General features: G+C 37.6%; 1 protein-coding gene across 1 annotated transcript in view; it reads right to left on the reverse strand.

Moving 5' to 3' along the window:
• LOC107597438 (platelet-derived growth factor receptor alpha) overlaps positions 1 to 16,542 on the reverse strand; it is a 29,573-nt gene extending 13,031 nt beyond the window's left edge. Inside the window, exons 1-18 of the mRNA XM_016288494.1 lie at positions 16,341 to 16,542; positions 13,596 to 13,674; positions 13,172 to 13,432; positions 12,827 to 13,078; positions 12,237 to 12,373; positions 10,772 to 10,934; positions 10,443 to 10,629; positions 9,254 to 9,369; positions 8,836 to 9,126; positions 8,425 to 8,691; positions 7,654 to 7,784; positions 7,348 to 7,516; positions 7,022 to 7,211; positions 6,763 to 6,878; positions 5,458 to 5,584; positions 4,512 to 4,708; positions 3,696 to 3,790; positions 354 to 486 (exon numbers count right to left, since the gene is read on the reverse strand). Of these exons, the coding sequence (XP_016143980.1) occupies positions 354 to 486; positions 3,696 to 3,790; positions 4,512 to 4,708; positions 5,458 to 5,584; positions 6,763 to 6,878; positions 7,022 to 7,211; positions 7,348 to 7,516; positions 7,654 to 7,784; positions 8,425 to 8,691; positions 8,836 to 9,126; positions 9,254 to 9,369; positions 10,443 to 10,629; positions 10,772 to 10,934; positions 12,237 to 12,373; positions 12,827 to 13,078; positions 13,172 to 13,432; positions 13,596 to 13,653 (2,890 nt within the window). The 5' untranslated portion in view covers positions 13,654 to 13,674; positions 16,341 to 16,542. The remainder of the gene's footprint in view (positions 1 to 353; positions 487 to 3,695; positions 3,791 to 4,511; positions 4,709 to 5,457; positions 5,585 to 6,762; positions 6,879 to 7,021; positions 7,212 to 7,347; positions 7,517 to 7,653; positions 7,785 to 8,424; positions 8,692 to 8,835; positions 9,127 to 9,253; positions 9,370 to 10,442; positions 10,630 to 10,771; positions 10,935 to 12,236; positions 12,374 to 12,826; positions 13,079 to 13,171; positions 13,433 to 13,595; positions 13,675 to 16,340) is intronic.
• Between the last annotated feature and the right edge of the window lie 1,782 nt (positions 16,543 to 18,324).

Below are 18,324 nucleotides of genomic sequence, written 5' to 3' on the forward strand. Positions count from 1 at the left end.
ACACACACACACACACACATAGACACAAACTTGAACTCATTTGCATAGCCAGAGGATGCCACAGAAACATTATCTAGTCTAAAAAAGCCACAGTGGTTTTCTGTTAGTAAAATAACATTTTTGATGTTTGAGTCAAAAACTTCAATCAGTCTGTACAGTCACCACACAAAGCTCCTAAATAAGATCTGCTTAGTAGATTCATTGTGATTATGTCATATTAGGATGGGCTAACAAGATGACCATAATCCTATCAAGTACATGACCACACCAAAGTGTCACTTAAAGATGGTTGAACCACACCGAATCCACAGTACAGGATCAAGGTTGACTGATTCACAACAACAGTGACTCACCCAGTACAAGTGAATCCCGAGGGAACTCCCAGCGGGAGTCATATGGAAGCTGCATGGGATCGACATAGATGTACTCGTGACCGTCCGGACTGACCGATTCAATCACACGCCATCTGATCTCATAACGTGGTTTCTGTAAAGACATGCACAAGGAGAGAGTAATTCTCATGTGGTCAGTAACAGAGCTTTCAGATACTGGAGCACAGTCAGGCTGATCCACACTCTGAGAGGGGAGATGTGTCATTCACACAAGCAAAATGACAGGTGACAGGTGTTCAATTAATCTAATTTTAGACCTCACAGAAGCTAACATGAATGTGTTGCTGCATTATGTCTATTCTTGAGTGACTAAAAGACTGAATGTGAGAGAGTGAATTTGGTGATTTGTAAATGTGTGCATGAGTGAGTGAATAATTGAATAGGTAAGAGAATGGGTGAGTGAGTAAGTGAGTGAGAGTGAATGAATAAATTGGTGAGTAACTGAGTGAATGAATGAGTGAAAGGGTGAATAAGTAAATGAGTAAATCTTACACTACTCATAAGTTTGGTAAGATTTGTAATGTTTTTAAAATAAGTTTCTTATGCTCACCAAGGCTGTATTTATCTGATCAAAAATACTGTTAAAAACAGTAATATTGTGAAATATTACAATCTAAAATAACTGTTTTCTTTTTTAATATATTTCAAAATGTATTTTATTTCTATGGTGGCAAAGTTGAATTTTCAGCAGCCATTTCTCTGGTCTTCATTGTCACATGATCCTTCAAAAATAATTTGGTGCTCAAGAAACATTTCTTATTATCATCAATGTTGAAAACAGTTGCGCTGCTTCATAGTTTTTTTTTTTTAGAAAAAAATATTTTTGTAATTTAGGATTCTTTGAGGAAAAGAACATGTAAAAGAACAGCATTAATTTGGAATAGAAATGTGGTCACAGTATAAATGTCTTCACTGTCACTTTTGATCAATTTAATGAGTCCTTGCTGAATAAAAGTATTCAGTTCTTAGAAAAAATCTTACCGACCCCAAACTTTTGACAAGTATGAATAAATGAACAAGCGTTTAACTGGGTGAGCAGGTTAGTGAGTAAATATGTGAGTGAGTAAATGGGTAAATGAGCAAATGGTTGAATGGGTGAGTGAATGAGTAAATGGGAACGAGTGAGTTAAATAATGACTGAGTCAATGATTTAGTGTGAATGAATGAGTAAGTGAGCGAGAGAATGAGTAAACTGCTAAATAAATGAGTGAGTGAGTGAATAAATGAATGAGTCAATGTAAATGAGTGAGTGAATGAGAGTAACTGAGTCAATGTATACGAGTGAGTGAGGGAATGAATGAGTGAGTACCTGTTTCCAGATAATGACCAGCACAATGAGTGAGATGATGACAATGACCAGCAGCACCAGAACAGCAGCAGCCACAGTGAGCTCCGAGTGTGGACCTGAACACACCAGCAGCAGCAGCAATGAGGAAGAGGTGGGTGGTGATATGGAAGGATATGGTGCAAAACTAAACTCTGAAAACTGCCGAAACCAAACTTGTCTTAATGAGCTACAGCTTAATTTACACACCTAACAATGTCATCATAATAGCATCAATATTTTGAACTGCATCACTCTTGTACGCTGTATTAATCAAGATGCCCAGTGTGAGCAATTTATTTAAACTGTAACGTAGTGAAGCAAAAATCCTGCCAACAGAAACTAGTGTAAACACATATGGATTTGTTTCTAAAGACCATGGACAGTCCACCTGAGGAATCTATCACAGAGACATGGGGAGCCTGACAAGACAGGCACAGCTTACAAAATGAGGCTAACAGATGTAAAGACTACTAAAGTAGCATTTGTTGAATTTAATGAACCATGATTAACAGATAATCACACATAAACACCGAGATGTTTCCTTACAGTGACTGAAACCTCAACAAACAAAACCTAACCTCAGTGCAGATCTACTGCCAGCAATGCATCTCTAAAAAAAACTGTACACCTGTGATTCAAATTAGTTTCAAATCAGAATGAAACTTTGTTTACATTGTCTACCCATAACAAACAGTGAAACTAAAGAGACTCAGAGCTCTTCAAAGAATGGACTGGTCAATCAAATCAAATCAACTTTTAAAATAAAAAAGGCATCTCTAAAGAGACAAAAACAGGCCTCTTACCATTTGACACAAGTTTAACTTCTCGTGAAACAGCACCCATGTCATTCCTGGCCAGACAGCGCACAGCAATTGTGCTCTCAAGATGGTGGAAAATGACTTGACTCTCAATGTTGTTGTCCACATCCATTTGCAGTTCCACAGTGATGTCCGTAGAGTTGATCGGAAGTGGCATCCACTGGGAGGAATCGTTGGCACAGCTGGTGGAAGAAAGAAAAGCGAGCTCAGCATGATGTCATTGTGGTGACTTGACTTTAATCTCTAGGGATGAGACCGTGTCATCTGCTTTGGACTGCTTTTATACACTCTAAAAAAATCCTGGGTTAAAAAGGTACAAACCCAGCTATTGGGTTGTTTTGACCCCAACCGCTGGGTCAAAACAACCCAATAGCTGGGTTTGTCCCTTTTTAACCCAGCGCTGGGTTGTATTTAACCCAGCATTTTTTAGAGTGTAGAAGGAAAGAGTGAGAACTGAGGATTTAATAAAGGATGACAGTAATATAGAAACAATACCTGTAGGGTAGCAGAGTGAAACAAGAAAGAAGACTGCTTACTGTTTAATGTTTTTGCAGATATACCATTCCACGTCAGGGGTGGGGGAGCCGCCAGCAGTAGAAACATTTCTTATTATCATCAATTTTAAAAACATTTCGCTGCTTCATAGTTTTTTTTTTTTAGAAAAAAATATTTTTGTAATTTAGGATTCTTTGAGGAAAAGAACATGTAAAAGAACAGCATTAATTTGGAATAGAAATGTGGTCACAGTATAAATGTCTTCACTGTCACTTTTGATCAATTTAATGAGTCCTTGCTGAATAAAAGTATTCAGTTCTTAGAAAAAATCTTACCGACCCCAAACTTTTGACAAGTATGAATAAATGAACAAGCGTTTAACTGGGTGAGCAGGTTAGTGAGTAAATATGTGAGTGAGTAAATGGGTAAATGAGCAAATGGTTGAATGGGTGAGTGAATGAGTAAATGGGAACGAGTGAGTTAAATAATGACTGAGTCAATGATTTAGTGTGAATGAATGAGTAAGTGAGCGAGAGAATGAGTAAACTGCTAAATAAATGAGTGAGTGAGTGAATAAATGAATGAGTCAATGTAAATGAGTGAGTGAATGAGAGTAACTGAGTCAATGTATACGAGTGAGTGAGGGAATGAATGAGTGAGTACCTGTTTCCAGATAATGACCAGCACAATGAGTGAGATGATGACAATGACCAGCAGCACCAGAACAGCAGCAGCCACAGTGAGCTCCGAGTGTGGACCTGAACACACCAGCAGCAGCAGCAATGAGGAAGAGGTGGGTGGTGATATGGAAGGATATGGTGCAAAACTAAACTCTGAAAACTGCCGAAACCAAACTTGTCTTAATGAGCTACAGCTTAATTTACACACCTAACAATGTCATCATAATAGCATCAATATTTTGAACTGCATCACTCTTGTACGCTGTATTAATCAAGATGCCCAGTGTGAGCAATTTATTTAAACTGTAACGTAGTGAAGCAAAAATCCTGCCAACAGAAACTAGTGTAAACACATATGGATTTGTTTCTAAAGACCATGGACGGTCCACCTGAGGAATCTATCACAGAGACATGGGGAGCCTGACAAGACAGGCACAGCTTACAAAATGAGGCTAACAGATGTAAAGACTACTAAAGTAGCATTTGTTGAATTTAATGAACCATGATTAACAGATAATCACACATAAACACCGAGATGTTTCCTTACAGTGACTGAAACCTCAACAAACAAAACCTAACCTCAGTGCAGATCTACTGCCAGCAATGCATCTCTAAAAAAAACTGTACACCTGTGATTCAAATTAGTTTCAAATCAGAATGAAACTTTGTTTACATTGTCTACCCATAACAAACAGTGAAACTAAAGAGACTCAGAGCTCTTCAAAGAATGGACTGGTCAATAAAATCAACTTTTAAAATAAAAAAGGCATCTCTAAAGAGACAAAAACAGGCCTCTTACCATTTGACACAAGTTTAACTTCTCGTGAAACAGCACCCATGTCATTCCTGGCCAGACAGCGCACAGCAATTGTGCTCTCAAGATGGTGGAAAATGACTTGACTCTCAATGTTGTTGTCCACATCCATTTGCAGTTCCACAGTGATGTCCGTAGAGTTGATCGGAAGTGGCATCCACTGGGAGGAATCGTTGGCACAGCTGGTGGAAGAAAGAAAAGCGAGCTCAGCATGATGTCATTGTGGTGACTTGACTTTAATCTCTAGGGATGAGACCGTGTCATCTGCTTTGGACTGCTTTTATACACTCTAAAACAAATCAAATCAACTTTTAAAATAAAAAAGGCATCTCTAAAGAGACAAAAACAGGCCTCTTACCATTTGACACAAGTTTAACTTCTCGTGAAACAGCACCCATGTCATTCCTGGCCAGACAGCGCACAGCAATTGTGCTCTCAAGATGGTGGAAAATGACTCGACTCTCAATGTTGTTGTCCACATCCATTTGCAGTTCCACAGTGATGTCCGTAGAGTTGATCGGAAGTGGCATCCACTGGGAGGAATCGTTGGCACAGCTGGTGGAAGAAAGAAAAGCGAGCTCAGCATGATGTCATTGTGGTGACTTGACTTTAATCTCTAGGGATGAGACCGTGTCATCTGCTTTGGACTGCTTTTATACACTCTAAAAAAATCCTGGGTTAAAAAGGTACAAACCCAGCTATTGGGTTGTTTTGACCCAGCGGTTGGGATGTTTTGAACCGAACCGCTGGGTCAAAACAACCCAATAGCTGGGTTTGTCCCTTTTTAACCCAGCGCTGGGTTGTATTTAACCCAGCATTTTTTAGAGTGTAGAAGGAAAGAGTGAGAACTGAGGATTTAATAAAGGATGACAGTAATATAGAAACAATACCTGTAGGGTAGCAGAGTGAAACAAGAAAGAAGACTGCTTACTGTTTAATGTTTTTGCAGATATACCATTCCACGTCAGGGGTGGGGGAGCCGCCAGCAGTACACACCACTTCCTGACCTGCAGCAGAGCCATGGTGGATATCCATCAGGTCCACAATCACAGGGGGGACTGTAAGAAGAGAAAGAATTTGACTTTCTTGCCAAACGTTTTCACTGGTCTCACCATTATTATTTTTTTGTTTGTTTCAAGCAAGGATGCATGACATTGATCTAAAGTGACAGAAAAGACATTTATAATGTTACAATATATATATATATTCAAATAAATGTTCTGATCTTTTGAACTTTCTATTCATCAAAGAATCCCGAAAAAAATGCATCATAGATTCCACAAAAATATTACGCAGCACAACTGCTTTCAAAACAGATAATAATAAGAACACTTCTTGAGCAGCAAATCAGCATTTTACAATGATTTCTGAAGGATCATGTGATACTCAAGACTGGATGAATGTATGCTGAAAATTCAGATTTCACCATCACAGTAATAAATTACGTTTTAAAATAAATTTGATTATAAAAAAATTATTTAAATTTTAATATTTGACAGTGGTTCACTGTATTTTGATCAAAGAAATGCAGCCTTAATGAGCTTCTTTCATCTTAAAAAACATCTTACTGACCCCAAACTTTTTGAACAGTAGTTTATTTTATATGCATCAGAAAGATATTTCCAAAATATTTGAAATATATATATTTTATATTTTTCATGAATGTTTTCTTTACAATATATATAAATAATTTATTAGTATTTTTTCATTTGAAACAACAAAGTGCAAAATATATGGAAAATTGACTTTTTTTTAATGATGCAAAATATTATTGATTTGTTTGATGCTTTATAACAGGGTTTATGACAGTTTTATGATTTAAAAGTTTGTTTCATACAAAAATTTCTTGATATTATCAGTCAGTTTTTTACATAGTTAAGTACTATTAAATGTAAAAACTTGAGTACCATTTTAAAACAGTATACTTTTACTTAGCACATTTATTTTCTGTATTTTCTACACTTCTGGTTAGGACAGAAACAGTACATAAGAAAACCAGCACTTATACAGTAAGTACATGTAACTACACTGTAGCTACACGTTGCTTGACAAAGGTCCTCCAGTTGACAACAAGAAAAACCTAAACAAATGTATGTAAAGACTGGTTAAGAAAGATATACTGAGTGTACTGAGATAAACAAACATCAAGCAGAGGCAAAAACAAACACATGCAAATGTAGGTAAACAAATGTGTGACAAAACAATCTGCAGGTACAGAAAAAATAAAAGGTCCCACCTTTAACCTGAAGGTAGAAACTGTTGCTGGTAGTCAGGCTGCCTGTTTTTGCCCTGATGGTATAGTTCCCACTGTCCTCTGCTTTAGCCCTGATCAGGGTCAACACACCCTGGTAACTGAACAAACAACACGACAGCTTTAACACAACACTTTTAAAAGGGATGTTGAAGTGATTCAAGTTTTTTTCTTTTTAAGCACAAAAATGCAATGTGCTTTTTGAAAAATGTTGAATATGTTAAGGTAGAGCTATTTCAGTCACCTTGTCTCGTCGATTTTTAGGAGGTTGGTGGTGATCTCTGCAGCAACATCTCCCAGGACCGAGCCATCCTTTAACCATATGACTTTGGGTGCGGGGAAAGACTGTATGTCCACCCTGAACTCTCGCACCTCGTCCAGCCTAGCAGTCTCCACTGGACCAGTTACTGGATTTATGCGCACAAACTCACGATCTGCACATGAAAGCCATAAGGGCAGGTTAGGACTGCAAATGAATCACTGTGAACTGTTAATCATGTTTGAATTTGACATATGCATTGAAAATCATTTTATATTGTGTGTCTGTGCGAGTGTATGTGATCTCTGTACCATAGACTGTAATAGTGAGCTGTTTGGTTTGGCTCTCATTGCTCATAATATCCGTAATGGAGCAGGCGTAGACACCGCTGTCTTTCGGTGAGGCATTAGTCACTGTCAGAGTATAATAGATTTCAAGATCTCGTTTATTCTCCTTTACGGTCTTTACTCCTCGATCCGCCTAAGAGAGAATGACAGAGGGAGAATATAAATATATTTAAAATATGTAATTAGTTTAATATTGATTGTATTTTATTTACACACGATTTGAGGGAATGTGAAGTAAATTTGTTCTTTTTTATTCTGTTTCTATCTCACCAGTTTCCCAGGGTATTTCCAGTGGTCCTCCAGCATCTCACTTCCTCTGGCCACACAGTCAACAGTGATGGTCTCACCCACCAGCAGAGCTGTCTTCTCTGCTCGCAGCTCGACTCGCAAATCAGACCCTCCTGAGAGACAATATAATGAAGGCAAGTTAAGTTGGTTGGTTAATGCATAGCAGGGAAAGAAATAATAATCATTGTTTTCTGAAACATAGTGAAGAACATTACACCTGTAACATGTATTTACAAAACCAACACATGACACACATTACAGTAAGCATATGCAATAACAACATAATAATAAAAGTTTGGTTTTTAAACTTAAAAAAAAAATATTTTTAATTTTTCTATTTTATTTTTGCTATATACAAGTGAGTTAACTACATTTAATCAGCCTTTCTGTCATGTTTATTCCATTAAAAAAAATGAAATATAACATATATATATATATATATATATATATATATACATATATAATTTTCTTATATATTATTCTTATATATTTTCTTGAATAAAGTTGATCTTGAATTAAGTTTACTTTTCTATCTCAATAGCAAATGGTTTTGTTGTTGTTGATTTTTTGGCTTAAAAATAGAAAAATTTAATTTTTTATTCAATTTTGCTTCTCAAGTAAACCAATCTTGTTTTAAGTATATTTAGATCAAGAACATGTTTATTTAACTGTAAATGAAAACAAAAGTAAAACCCAATGATTTCTGCATTAAACAATATCACCTGCCATTCACGCAATCAAACTCATTCTCACCTGCCCAGCCGTGAACGATGTACTGTATGCTGTCATGCTTCTGTCCATTAATGAGGGCCCTGCAGACATACGTCCCAGCACTGAAGAGGCCAATGAATCCTCTCTTGCTGTCATAGACACTGGACAGAACCTGATTGGTCTCAATGTGACTCAGAGAGACGCTGGCGCTGGGGTCTGTCACACGGCAGGGAATCTCCATTTCATCATGACTCGTCAGCACATGGTTTTCAAAAGGGGCCATGGATGGCACAAACGGCGATTCTGGATCTGCGTGTGTTGTTGGAAAGATATTCAATATCAATTTGCCATGTACAAAGAACTTCATACTAACTATATAGTATACTATTCTTTTAAACAACGTTACTGTGTCAATCCGGCTTGTGCAAAAAGACAAATTAGTACCTACTGTACCTGGCACATAAATATAGATGGAAGTCTCCTCAGTGTTGTTGCTGGAGTCATAGTAGCAGATGTACTCTCCTGTATGGGCGGCTGTCGCATTGTCAACAGTCACAGTGGAGATGAAGAGTCCCTTTTTTGCAGTGTCGATCTGATCGTGGAGATAAACAGGGCTATGCCAGGAGAGCTTGGCCTGACCTCGACATGTGAGTCTGAAAGTGGAGTGGAGAGACACCTCCATGCTGTCCCTCTGGGGCCACATCACTGGAGCCAGCACTGACTGTGGCAGCTCTGGGTACATGACTGATCACGACATGAACAAGCATTTACATTTCTCATACACAACTGATATATACTAAAGCTTTAGATTTGGGTTTCTGAATCATTGCGGACACTTCATACATTGTTTTGCTGTTTGATATAATTATACCTTCAACTAGCAATTTGAATGAAAACCTTGAAGTTCTGGAACCAGTGGACGCAACAATCTCATAGACGCCACTGTCCTCCTCTATGGGGTGGCGGAGAACCAGAATATTCTCATACCTTTGTAAGAAAAAGTAATAATGATTATAATTATTTTAGTGGTACTATGAAACTGGTGACACTTATAATAAGGTTGAGTTTGTTAAAAATCAGTGAACGCATTAGCTAGCATGAACTAACAATACTTAGTTCAAGATAGCTCTACTTTATGACCACAATACGACAATATTTTTTACAGCATTTATGAATCTGGGTCAATGTTAATTTCCACATATGTGACCATGGACCCCAAAACCAGTCACAAGGGTCAAAATTTTTTCGAAACGGAAATTTATACATTATCTGAAAGCTGAATAAATAAGTTTTCCATTGATGCATGGTTTGTTATGATAGGACAATATTTGGCAGAGATACAACTATTTGAAAATCTGGAATCTGAGGGTGTAAAAAAAATCAAAATATTGAGAAAATTGCCTTTAAAGTTGTCCAAATGAAGTTCTTAGCAATTCATATTAATAATCAAAAATTAAGTTGTAATATATTTACAGTAGGAAATTTACAAAATATCTTCATGGAACATGATCTTTACTTAATATCCTAATGATGTTTGGCATAAAAGAAAAATCAATAATTTTGACCCATACAATGTATTTTTGGCTATTGCTACAAATATACCCCAGCGACTTAAGACTGGTTTTGTGGTCCAGGGTCACATATAATAATATATATTTTTTAAGTTGAATGAATATTTAAAAATGAACATTAACCTAAATAAATATTTTTTGAATATATTTACAGTATTTATTTAGGTTAATATTAAAACAATTATTATAGAATTTATTTTGTTGTTAATTTTTTGTTTAAAAAAAGTAAAAAGATATATGTTTTACAGTATTTATCTATTTATGTTAATGTTAAGTTTAAAAAAATGCTTATTTATAGTAAAATGTTACCATGAAACATTTGTAATATCTTATTGAAGAAATATATCAATACATTACGATACACTGTATTTGACATATTATCAGTAATTGAGATTATGAGATAAAACATAACTATTTTTAACAGAAAGACAACTAAGTAAATATGAAGTTTCTATGTCTATTTTTATGAACAATTTTGTTAAATTCTACCTGAGGCCTGTCAGATGAGTGGTCTTGGTGGAGATGTAGCTGTCATCCAGCTGAAGGCCATCTTTAAACCACCTGACCTTTGGCTCAGGGTCAGCATCAATGTAAATAGTGAACTCTTTTTCCTCCAGAAGCGATACAACCTCCACTGGTCCAATGCCATTAGATATTACTTCTACAAAAGATCTCTCTAAATGCCAGAAGAAAGAAAGAAAGAAAGAAAGAACATCGATTGATTGATTGTCTACTGCACATCTGTTCAACCCATCTCCATTTACTGGTTGTAATGGTGAAAGCAGAGGTGAGTCTAAGTAAGAAAGAGAAGTACAGACCGTGGACTATGATTCCCAGGATGAGAGACTCGGTTTGTCCAGTTAATTGGTTGGCTACAGCACACTCATATCGTCCAGTGTCTGCCACAGAAGCTTTTGGGATGTTGAGGATGTACTGAACCTTGTCTGGGAATGTTAACTTCATTGGAACAGCATCTCTGGCCTGGATAGCATAATAAGAAAAATAAAGAGCAGTATTACACACATTGTGTTTATTATGGATACTCATGTGGAATGATGACAGCATGACAGCGATCAACTGCCATTTTTCTTTTTCTTACTTTTCTTTATTTTCTTTTTTTTAATTCTATTTCATCAACTCCACTTTTATTTGCAAAGATGTACTTTAGTGTCTGTAACACATTTATGTGTCCATATTTCAGTGCAGCCTGCTGGAGATAAATCAGCTCTACACGAGTCTTTTAAAGGGTTGTACTATCACAAACAGAACCCAGAACAGCTCCGATCCAGACAAGGACTTGGAGCATCTCTACACAATTCTACGCTGCTTTTAAAAAACAAGGATTCTTATTTTTAAAGATAATGTTTCTGACAGACTGATTTAAATGGATGGTGAGCTACATGATACATTCAAACTCACTGAAATATAAATCATTCCAGCAAACAAACACACAAACTCTAACTAGCATGTTTTTTTCCCACAACCAAAAAAAAGGAAAAGAAAAGAAAAGAAAAAACACCACCAAATACATACAGAAATGATCAACTAAAACTAACCAACCAACTAACAAAATAACTAACTAAGCATCTTTTAATTTGGAATTCATATAAAAAAAAGCAAAACAAAACAACTAACTAACTAAGTAACTAACATCTTTTGATTTGAAGCTCGCATTGTTCATCAACCAAACAAAAACTACATTGGCTAACTATACCTAACACAACCATTATATCAACTAAAACTAACAACTTAACTAACTTACAAACTAGTATCTTTTGATTGGGAACTTACAATTATCATCAAATAAACACAACAATTTCAACTAACTAACAGACATCTTTTGATTTGGAATTGACATCAATCATCAAACACACAAAAATATCAACTCAAACTATCTACCAGGCATCTTTATTTTGGAAAAACCCTTCATTAAACATGTTAATACACACAGACTTGCACACACATGAATCGTACACACATGTGGAGGGCTTCACAGAGGTGAGAAACGCACATCTGTCTTGAACACTCACAGGACATGCGGGTCATAAGTCAAAGTACATCGTAAATTAGTGTCACTTCCTTCCTTTGAGGTTTCTACCTTGACTTTTGTAAATTTTTGCATTTCCCTCCAACCATTAAATAAAGAACGAGAGAATACTGCCCCAGAATATGCCTCTGCATCACACCAGAAGTCTTATGGAGTTCATATAAGCTTTTGTTTATATTAGTTAAGTACAAAACAGAGAGGGCAAAAGAGAAACAGAAAAGAGATGAGGGTCTTGCCTGTTTTTGGGGATGCAGCCACTGCTGGTGGAAAGCCTTCCCAGGAGGGGTCTCGCAGGTAAGATTGACAGCATCCCCCTCTTTCACGTCCACCATACTGGCTCTCAGCTGTATGCTGAAGCTCTTCTCTTTATAAACTTCAGTACAATACAAATAATTCAAAACATGAACAATGCTACAATTAAATTTATTTTGTTTACTAGTCCTTTAATAATAATAAAAACATATGTGAAATCAAGGCAAGTTACTTCTTACTCAAATTTAGTCCAGAACCAATTCAGAAACACCCAATCACTCTTTTTCTCTTTCTTATTGGTTACTCTCTTCTCATGAGTAACTTGCATTGTATGATGATTCAAAATGAAACAAGTATGCATCAGCAATGCATCTCACGCCTGCAGCCCACCCCAACTCAAAATGTCATCACTCTTCGCTAACAAGAATTCTCTAATCTCCCACAATACTCATGTAACGTCAAAGCTATGACCTAACGTTTCACTTTTCTTTGTCAAAAAAAAAAAAAAATCAATTATACTGCTTGCAATTTTAGTAAACTCTAAATGTTTAATTATTTATGGTGCATTACTTACCCTTATCATTTGTCAAATTATAAACGATGCTGTGCATTGCTTTGCCATTCACGCTCATCTCGCAGACATAGTGACCCGGTGATAATACACCGAAAAAGCCAAGTTTGGGGTCGTAAAGCACAGAAACCTCATCCCCACTCTGCAGGTTTCGGAGAATCACTTGAGAATGTGGGTTTGTAGCACGGCAGGGGATAATTGTGCCCACCTCATCTGTCTCAACAGCAGGTTCAGACACGAATGGAACCTCAGGATCTGTGGAAAAAGAGATGGGAGTCCATTTTACAAATGCACAACTTACTAATGACTTTATATATATATATTTAGTTGTTCTGAACAATAATGTACCTAGAACAAAAACATAGATATCAGTGTCTTTTTCAGGTTGATCCTCATACAAACAGGTGTAATATCCTGTGTTAGAGGCCACAGCATCAGTGATCACCAAAGTACTGTGATTAAATCCAGACTGCACTTCACTGTTGCGCGGTAACGGCTCAACCCATGTCACTCTCCTCTCTCCGGAGCAAGTGATGGTGAACTCAGAATGAGGTGTCAGAATTAATTCCTTTTTATCTGAATTAATAACTGGCCAAGGGTTTGAAACATCTGCAGGGAAATATTTAATGTATTTCATTAATTATAGCTTATGCCTTTAAATAGCAGTGGTATATTAGTAAAATAAATGCAAATTAAATAATAAAAATAAAAAAATATATATATATATATATATACTCACATTAACATTTCAATAGATTTTTAACATCCATACCTGAAAATACCCCTAGTAAAACAATTCCCAAAACGAGATGTGTCTCAAGGAACCCCATGGTCACTTGGATTGTGCTCAACTGAAAGGGGAGAAAATATGAAATTCTATTTGATAAAATAGACAGAAAATGAAAAAAAAATCCAAACATGTAAAACAGCTAATGTTTGTGTGAGTTCTTGGTTGTCCTGTATTGATCTCTTGTGGTGGTTAATCCAATATAAAAAATGAACCTCTATTTAGTAATAGCTCAGGTAGCCTAGGGAGACCACTGAATAATCGGCAGCAGAAAGTTTTGGAAAGGTTCAGTGCCAAGACATAAAAGGTCTTTAAAGAGTCTGGACGCGGTTCAGTCAGTAAACTGACGCCAGACTCTTTGTCGGCGGAACGCTTGGATAGTTCGGTTCAGCTTTGTTTGACCACGAGGTGGAGACACAGTACACATTTTCCCGAAGACATGGTGTTTTCTCACTACATTCGTACAGCTGTACATTTTTAAATCCTAAAACATACGTATACAGCAAAATATAGGCCTAACATATAACAGCTCACATAGACACATATATCATTATTAAGAATACTGTGCCTATCTATAGGCTAGCTACTTAATATATCTGTGTGCGGACATTATGTGGGATTAACTGTTTACTTTATTTTAAAACTAAATTTGGTCATCTGAATTTAAATTTGTATTCAAACTTTTTCTGAATGTTGAGACTACAGTGCGTAAACAGATTTCAGTCCTGCAGCACACTTTGTTGCATTGCCTTTGTTTCTTTTGATTTCAAAGTCCCGTCATTGGTTTAAGCGCTTGTTTTGCCAAATTTCCAATCAGACATTCCACGCGCGCGTGTTTTATCTCTCTGTCTGTCTGATCCTCAGACCCCTGGGTTCCATCAGCGCTTCAGCAGACAGTCAATGCCACTCAATCTGAAGTGGTCAGCTCTGTTAAAACTCAGTTATCCTGAAGAAACGCACCAATTATTTAATTTAGTCCTTTAAAAAAATTAGATAAATAAAATCAGGGTAAATAATTAATGAAATAATGTCCAGTTATTTTGTAAGATAAGTGGTTCCGCAAGGTCTACTTCAAAGTGAAGAGGGGAAAAAATCTCGCTTTACAGCCCAGAGAAGACTTGAAGCTCTGCCGTTTGCTCATGTCAGCCCTCTCAAGCTAATTGCCCTTGGTGAATCCGGGGGTGTTGAGTAAGACTGTAATTAGTCGACCCCTTTCTGTGCCGCAATTTGGGAATCCATTGGATTGCCGTGGGAATCATTTGTGGAATGGCAGCCGCATACGGGTGCGCTTCTGGTACCGCTCATCTGTCCAGCGGTGACTGGAGCGCAAATTTCGGCCCGCACTTTTCTCTGCGCACCCCCCATCGCCAGGCGCCCACACACAGAAGAAGACTTGAAGCTCTGCCGTTTGCTCATGTCAGCCCTCTCAAGCTAATTGTCCTTGGTGAATCCGGGGGTGTTGAGTAAGACTGTAATTAGTCGACCCCTTTCTGTGCCGCAATTTGGGAATCCATTGGATTGCCGTGGGAATCATTTGTGGAATGGCAGCCGCATACGGGTGCGCTTCTGGTACCGCTCATCTGTCCAGCGGTGACTGGAGCGCAAATTTCGGCCCGCACTTTTCTCTGCGCACCCCCCATCGCCAGGCGCCCACACACAGATGCGCAACTGGCTGCCAGACACAACCGATCCCCTGCGCTTGACACTTTCGGGCAACAGCTGAGCGAGGGGTGCCCTCCAACACCCAGTTACTTCACGCGTAAAAGCGATTTCCATGGGAATAAAAGAAAGCGGTCTAAAGATAGTCTGTTGAGGTAAAGTTACTGAGTGCAGTTGTAATCGCTGCAGAGAAATAGAAAAGAGAAAATGCATAATTTTCTTTAATTTAATCCAGTTTCAGCCGTATTTTAGTCAAGGCAAAGCAACACGGTCTTCTTGGTCCTTGGTAAATAGCATCTACATTGAATTAAGTTAATCCAGATGTGAGAGAAGTTCCCCATTCATGCATATTCATCATCGACTCGGACTTCAGCGCAGGAGGCGGCAAAGAAGTTTTCTAAACTCCTCAATCGTGCTTTGACACCATCGCTAATAAACAAATATCCATTCCGCAGTCTAATCCAATGAATGGTATTCCAGTATGGTTATGGGCATCCAATTTACATTTTGATGGGTAAACAAGGTTCCAAATCTAGTCCGAAATGTGCTTGCCATTAGATGCCAGTACTGCGCCTCTCCACGGGCTGAGACACCCCCAGCTGCGCTCCTGCGGCTCCAACTGAGACACAGCACAACCAGGCTTTGACTTTACGGACGACAATGCGATTCCTTGGGGGAAAAAGTCTATAATCCTGCTCGATGCAAAAGTGTCCAAAACCAAAGTTGAAAAATCCGTCTCTTTTTTTCTGAGATGAAAACGAATGATTGACTTGTCCATTGTGAGCGTTGATGAAAAAAAATATATATATTAAAATCCCCGAGTCAAAACAATCTAGCGAGTTGATATAGGGCTATAGTGAAATTTCTTTTTACTCGTCTCAGAAATTGAGAAAACTAATTAATTAAAAAATGCAATTGCTAAAAAGGAAATAAAAGAACAGCTTTAATTAGTCTAATCCTGAATAAGTGCAATTATGCTTAAAGGTTCAAATGTTTTTGAACATCTGAGGGAAACTTTGCATGAAAGAAAATACAAAAGAAACTAATTAAACTAATGTAAACATACAATACCTTTTAATCCCTTTTGGTTGCTCCCTTTGATAAAAGAACAGCCAAAATGAATGGCAAAGCTCTTGTAAAATACTCTAATCAGCCCAAGGGTCCTCAGTTATAAAGCAATAGTAATCCTCTCCCTTGTGCTGCGCACCTCCGTCCTGCTCCACGGCCACTCACACAAATGCGCCTCTGCAACAGCAACCTGTAATTGATTCAATGTTACAGTCCATCCTTCCCAGAGAACTAATCATCTGGCTCAAAGTAAATAATTCTCAGGAAACGGCCCCTCCTCCCTATGCCCCAGGCGTCCTTTCAGAATAAGAGTCCGTGTTTTCACACTACAGCTCCGAAGAGGATTCAGATTTCTCCGTGCTCTGCAGTTCTGAAGGAGGTGCATGAAAAGAGGTTGAGCGGGGAAGAAAAGGACCATATGTTTTTTGTAAGTCCAAAAGGGGCTCTTTTGGAATAAAGGGATCTTTTTGTGGGGACAATGAAGGCAAGTGACCCATTAAAAGTGTTTTTATAGAGGCTTAGGTAGGAAAGAAATCAAAGAATTGGGAATGCACAATTACATTCAGTTCCTCAATTATTGTCATCACGCTGCATTCTTCACGTTCAGCTTTTAGTTGATTGCGCTTTTCAGTTGTGGTTGTTGCTGCTGCCGCAGCTATTTGCACTTTCTTTTATGCATATTCATTTAAGATGACTTTCATTTGTGGTTCTCGTGTCATTTCTGCAAGGACGTTCAATATTTCAGTTTATTCAGCCTTCATTTCTAATAAACAAAATGTGATTAATGCCTGGGATTCTCAGATAATAAACTTTTTTTGTGAAGAGTGCAGTGTGATTGTGAAATGGTTCATTCAGTAGAGAAATTGCAAAATTGGGGGTCCATCAAAAGCACGTGCTGACGCATGCAAGGGGGCGCTCTAACATAAGAAACTATTTCAATCGTTCTCAGTCTCTCTTCCTGTATAATTTATTATAGCCTACTTTTAAATAGAGACATTACCACTCGTGAAACTTTATATAGGGTTCATCTGTATTCGATATGTGAAATCTGTGGAAAACAGAATTGTTTTTTACAGAATTGCCAATACACCTCTTCTCCTAAGGTATACCAGACTGCAGATAATGGATCATTATGAATTAGTACTCTACGTGTCCCAGCACACGGTGAGTGAAGCCCGGGGCAGGCTTGGCCCCATTTAGCCCTTTTAATTCTTCCTGCAGCCGGTCCAGAGGAGCGCGCCATGCAGCTCACCCTCACAGAGAAACACATCTCCAGTTGCTCAGCACAATTATTTCCACATTTGTTCTGGAAACAAAAGACTCTAATCTCTGAGACTAAAACTGAAGCCTGCAGAAACAGAGCGGATACCTTGATTGGTGCTTTATTTAAATGCATTGAAGTGAGCAAAATATTGGCAACCAATAGGCCTACGCGCAATTATGCGGTTCTAATTTGACCGGCTGTAGTTTGTTATTGTTAAGCTTTCTGCATTAAAGGTATTTCAATTTAAGAAGCAGACCTGTCAACTATATACCAAACAGACGTAGCCTGTTTGATAATGAGAATATTCTGAATGACAGAATATGATCAGATCAGCGGTCTCAAAATGTTGCTGAAAAGTTTAAAACCAAGCACTTTTCAAACAACCTCTAAAAATTCAACAGATAATTTCTCAATTTTTCTGATGTGCTGTGATTTAATAAAATATTTCATACAAACTGCATTTTTTTCCAAATAAAAGGAGTTCTTAAACTAGAAAACAAACAATACAACATGACTCTGTAAAAGAAAAAAATCTAAGATAACGTTAAATATTCCGCATTCAGCGATAATGTGACTGTTTGTTCGGAAATCATTTCATTTCATTTCAGTTTAAAATAATATCCAGTATGGGACAATTCGCGAGCAGGAGGGAGAATCTGTCTCAGCTACGGGACACCACACACCAGAACTTTAGTCTACCTCCTCTCAGTAGCCTAGTCTGAC

Source organism: Sinocyclocheilus grahami, unplaced genomic scaffold, assembly GCF_001515645.1.
Source record: "Sinocyclocheilus grahami isolate Dianchi unplaced genomic scaffold, SAMN03320097.WGS_v1.1 scaffold232.1, whole genome shotgun sequence".
In the NCBI taxonomy this organism is placed as follows: domain Eukaryota; kingdom Metazoa; phylum Chordata; class Actinopteri; order Cypriniformes; family Cyprinidae; genus Sinocyclocheilus; species Sinocyclocheilus grahami.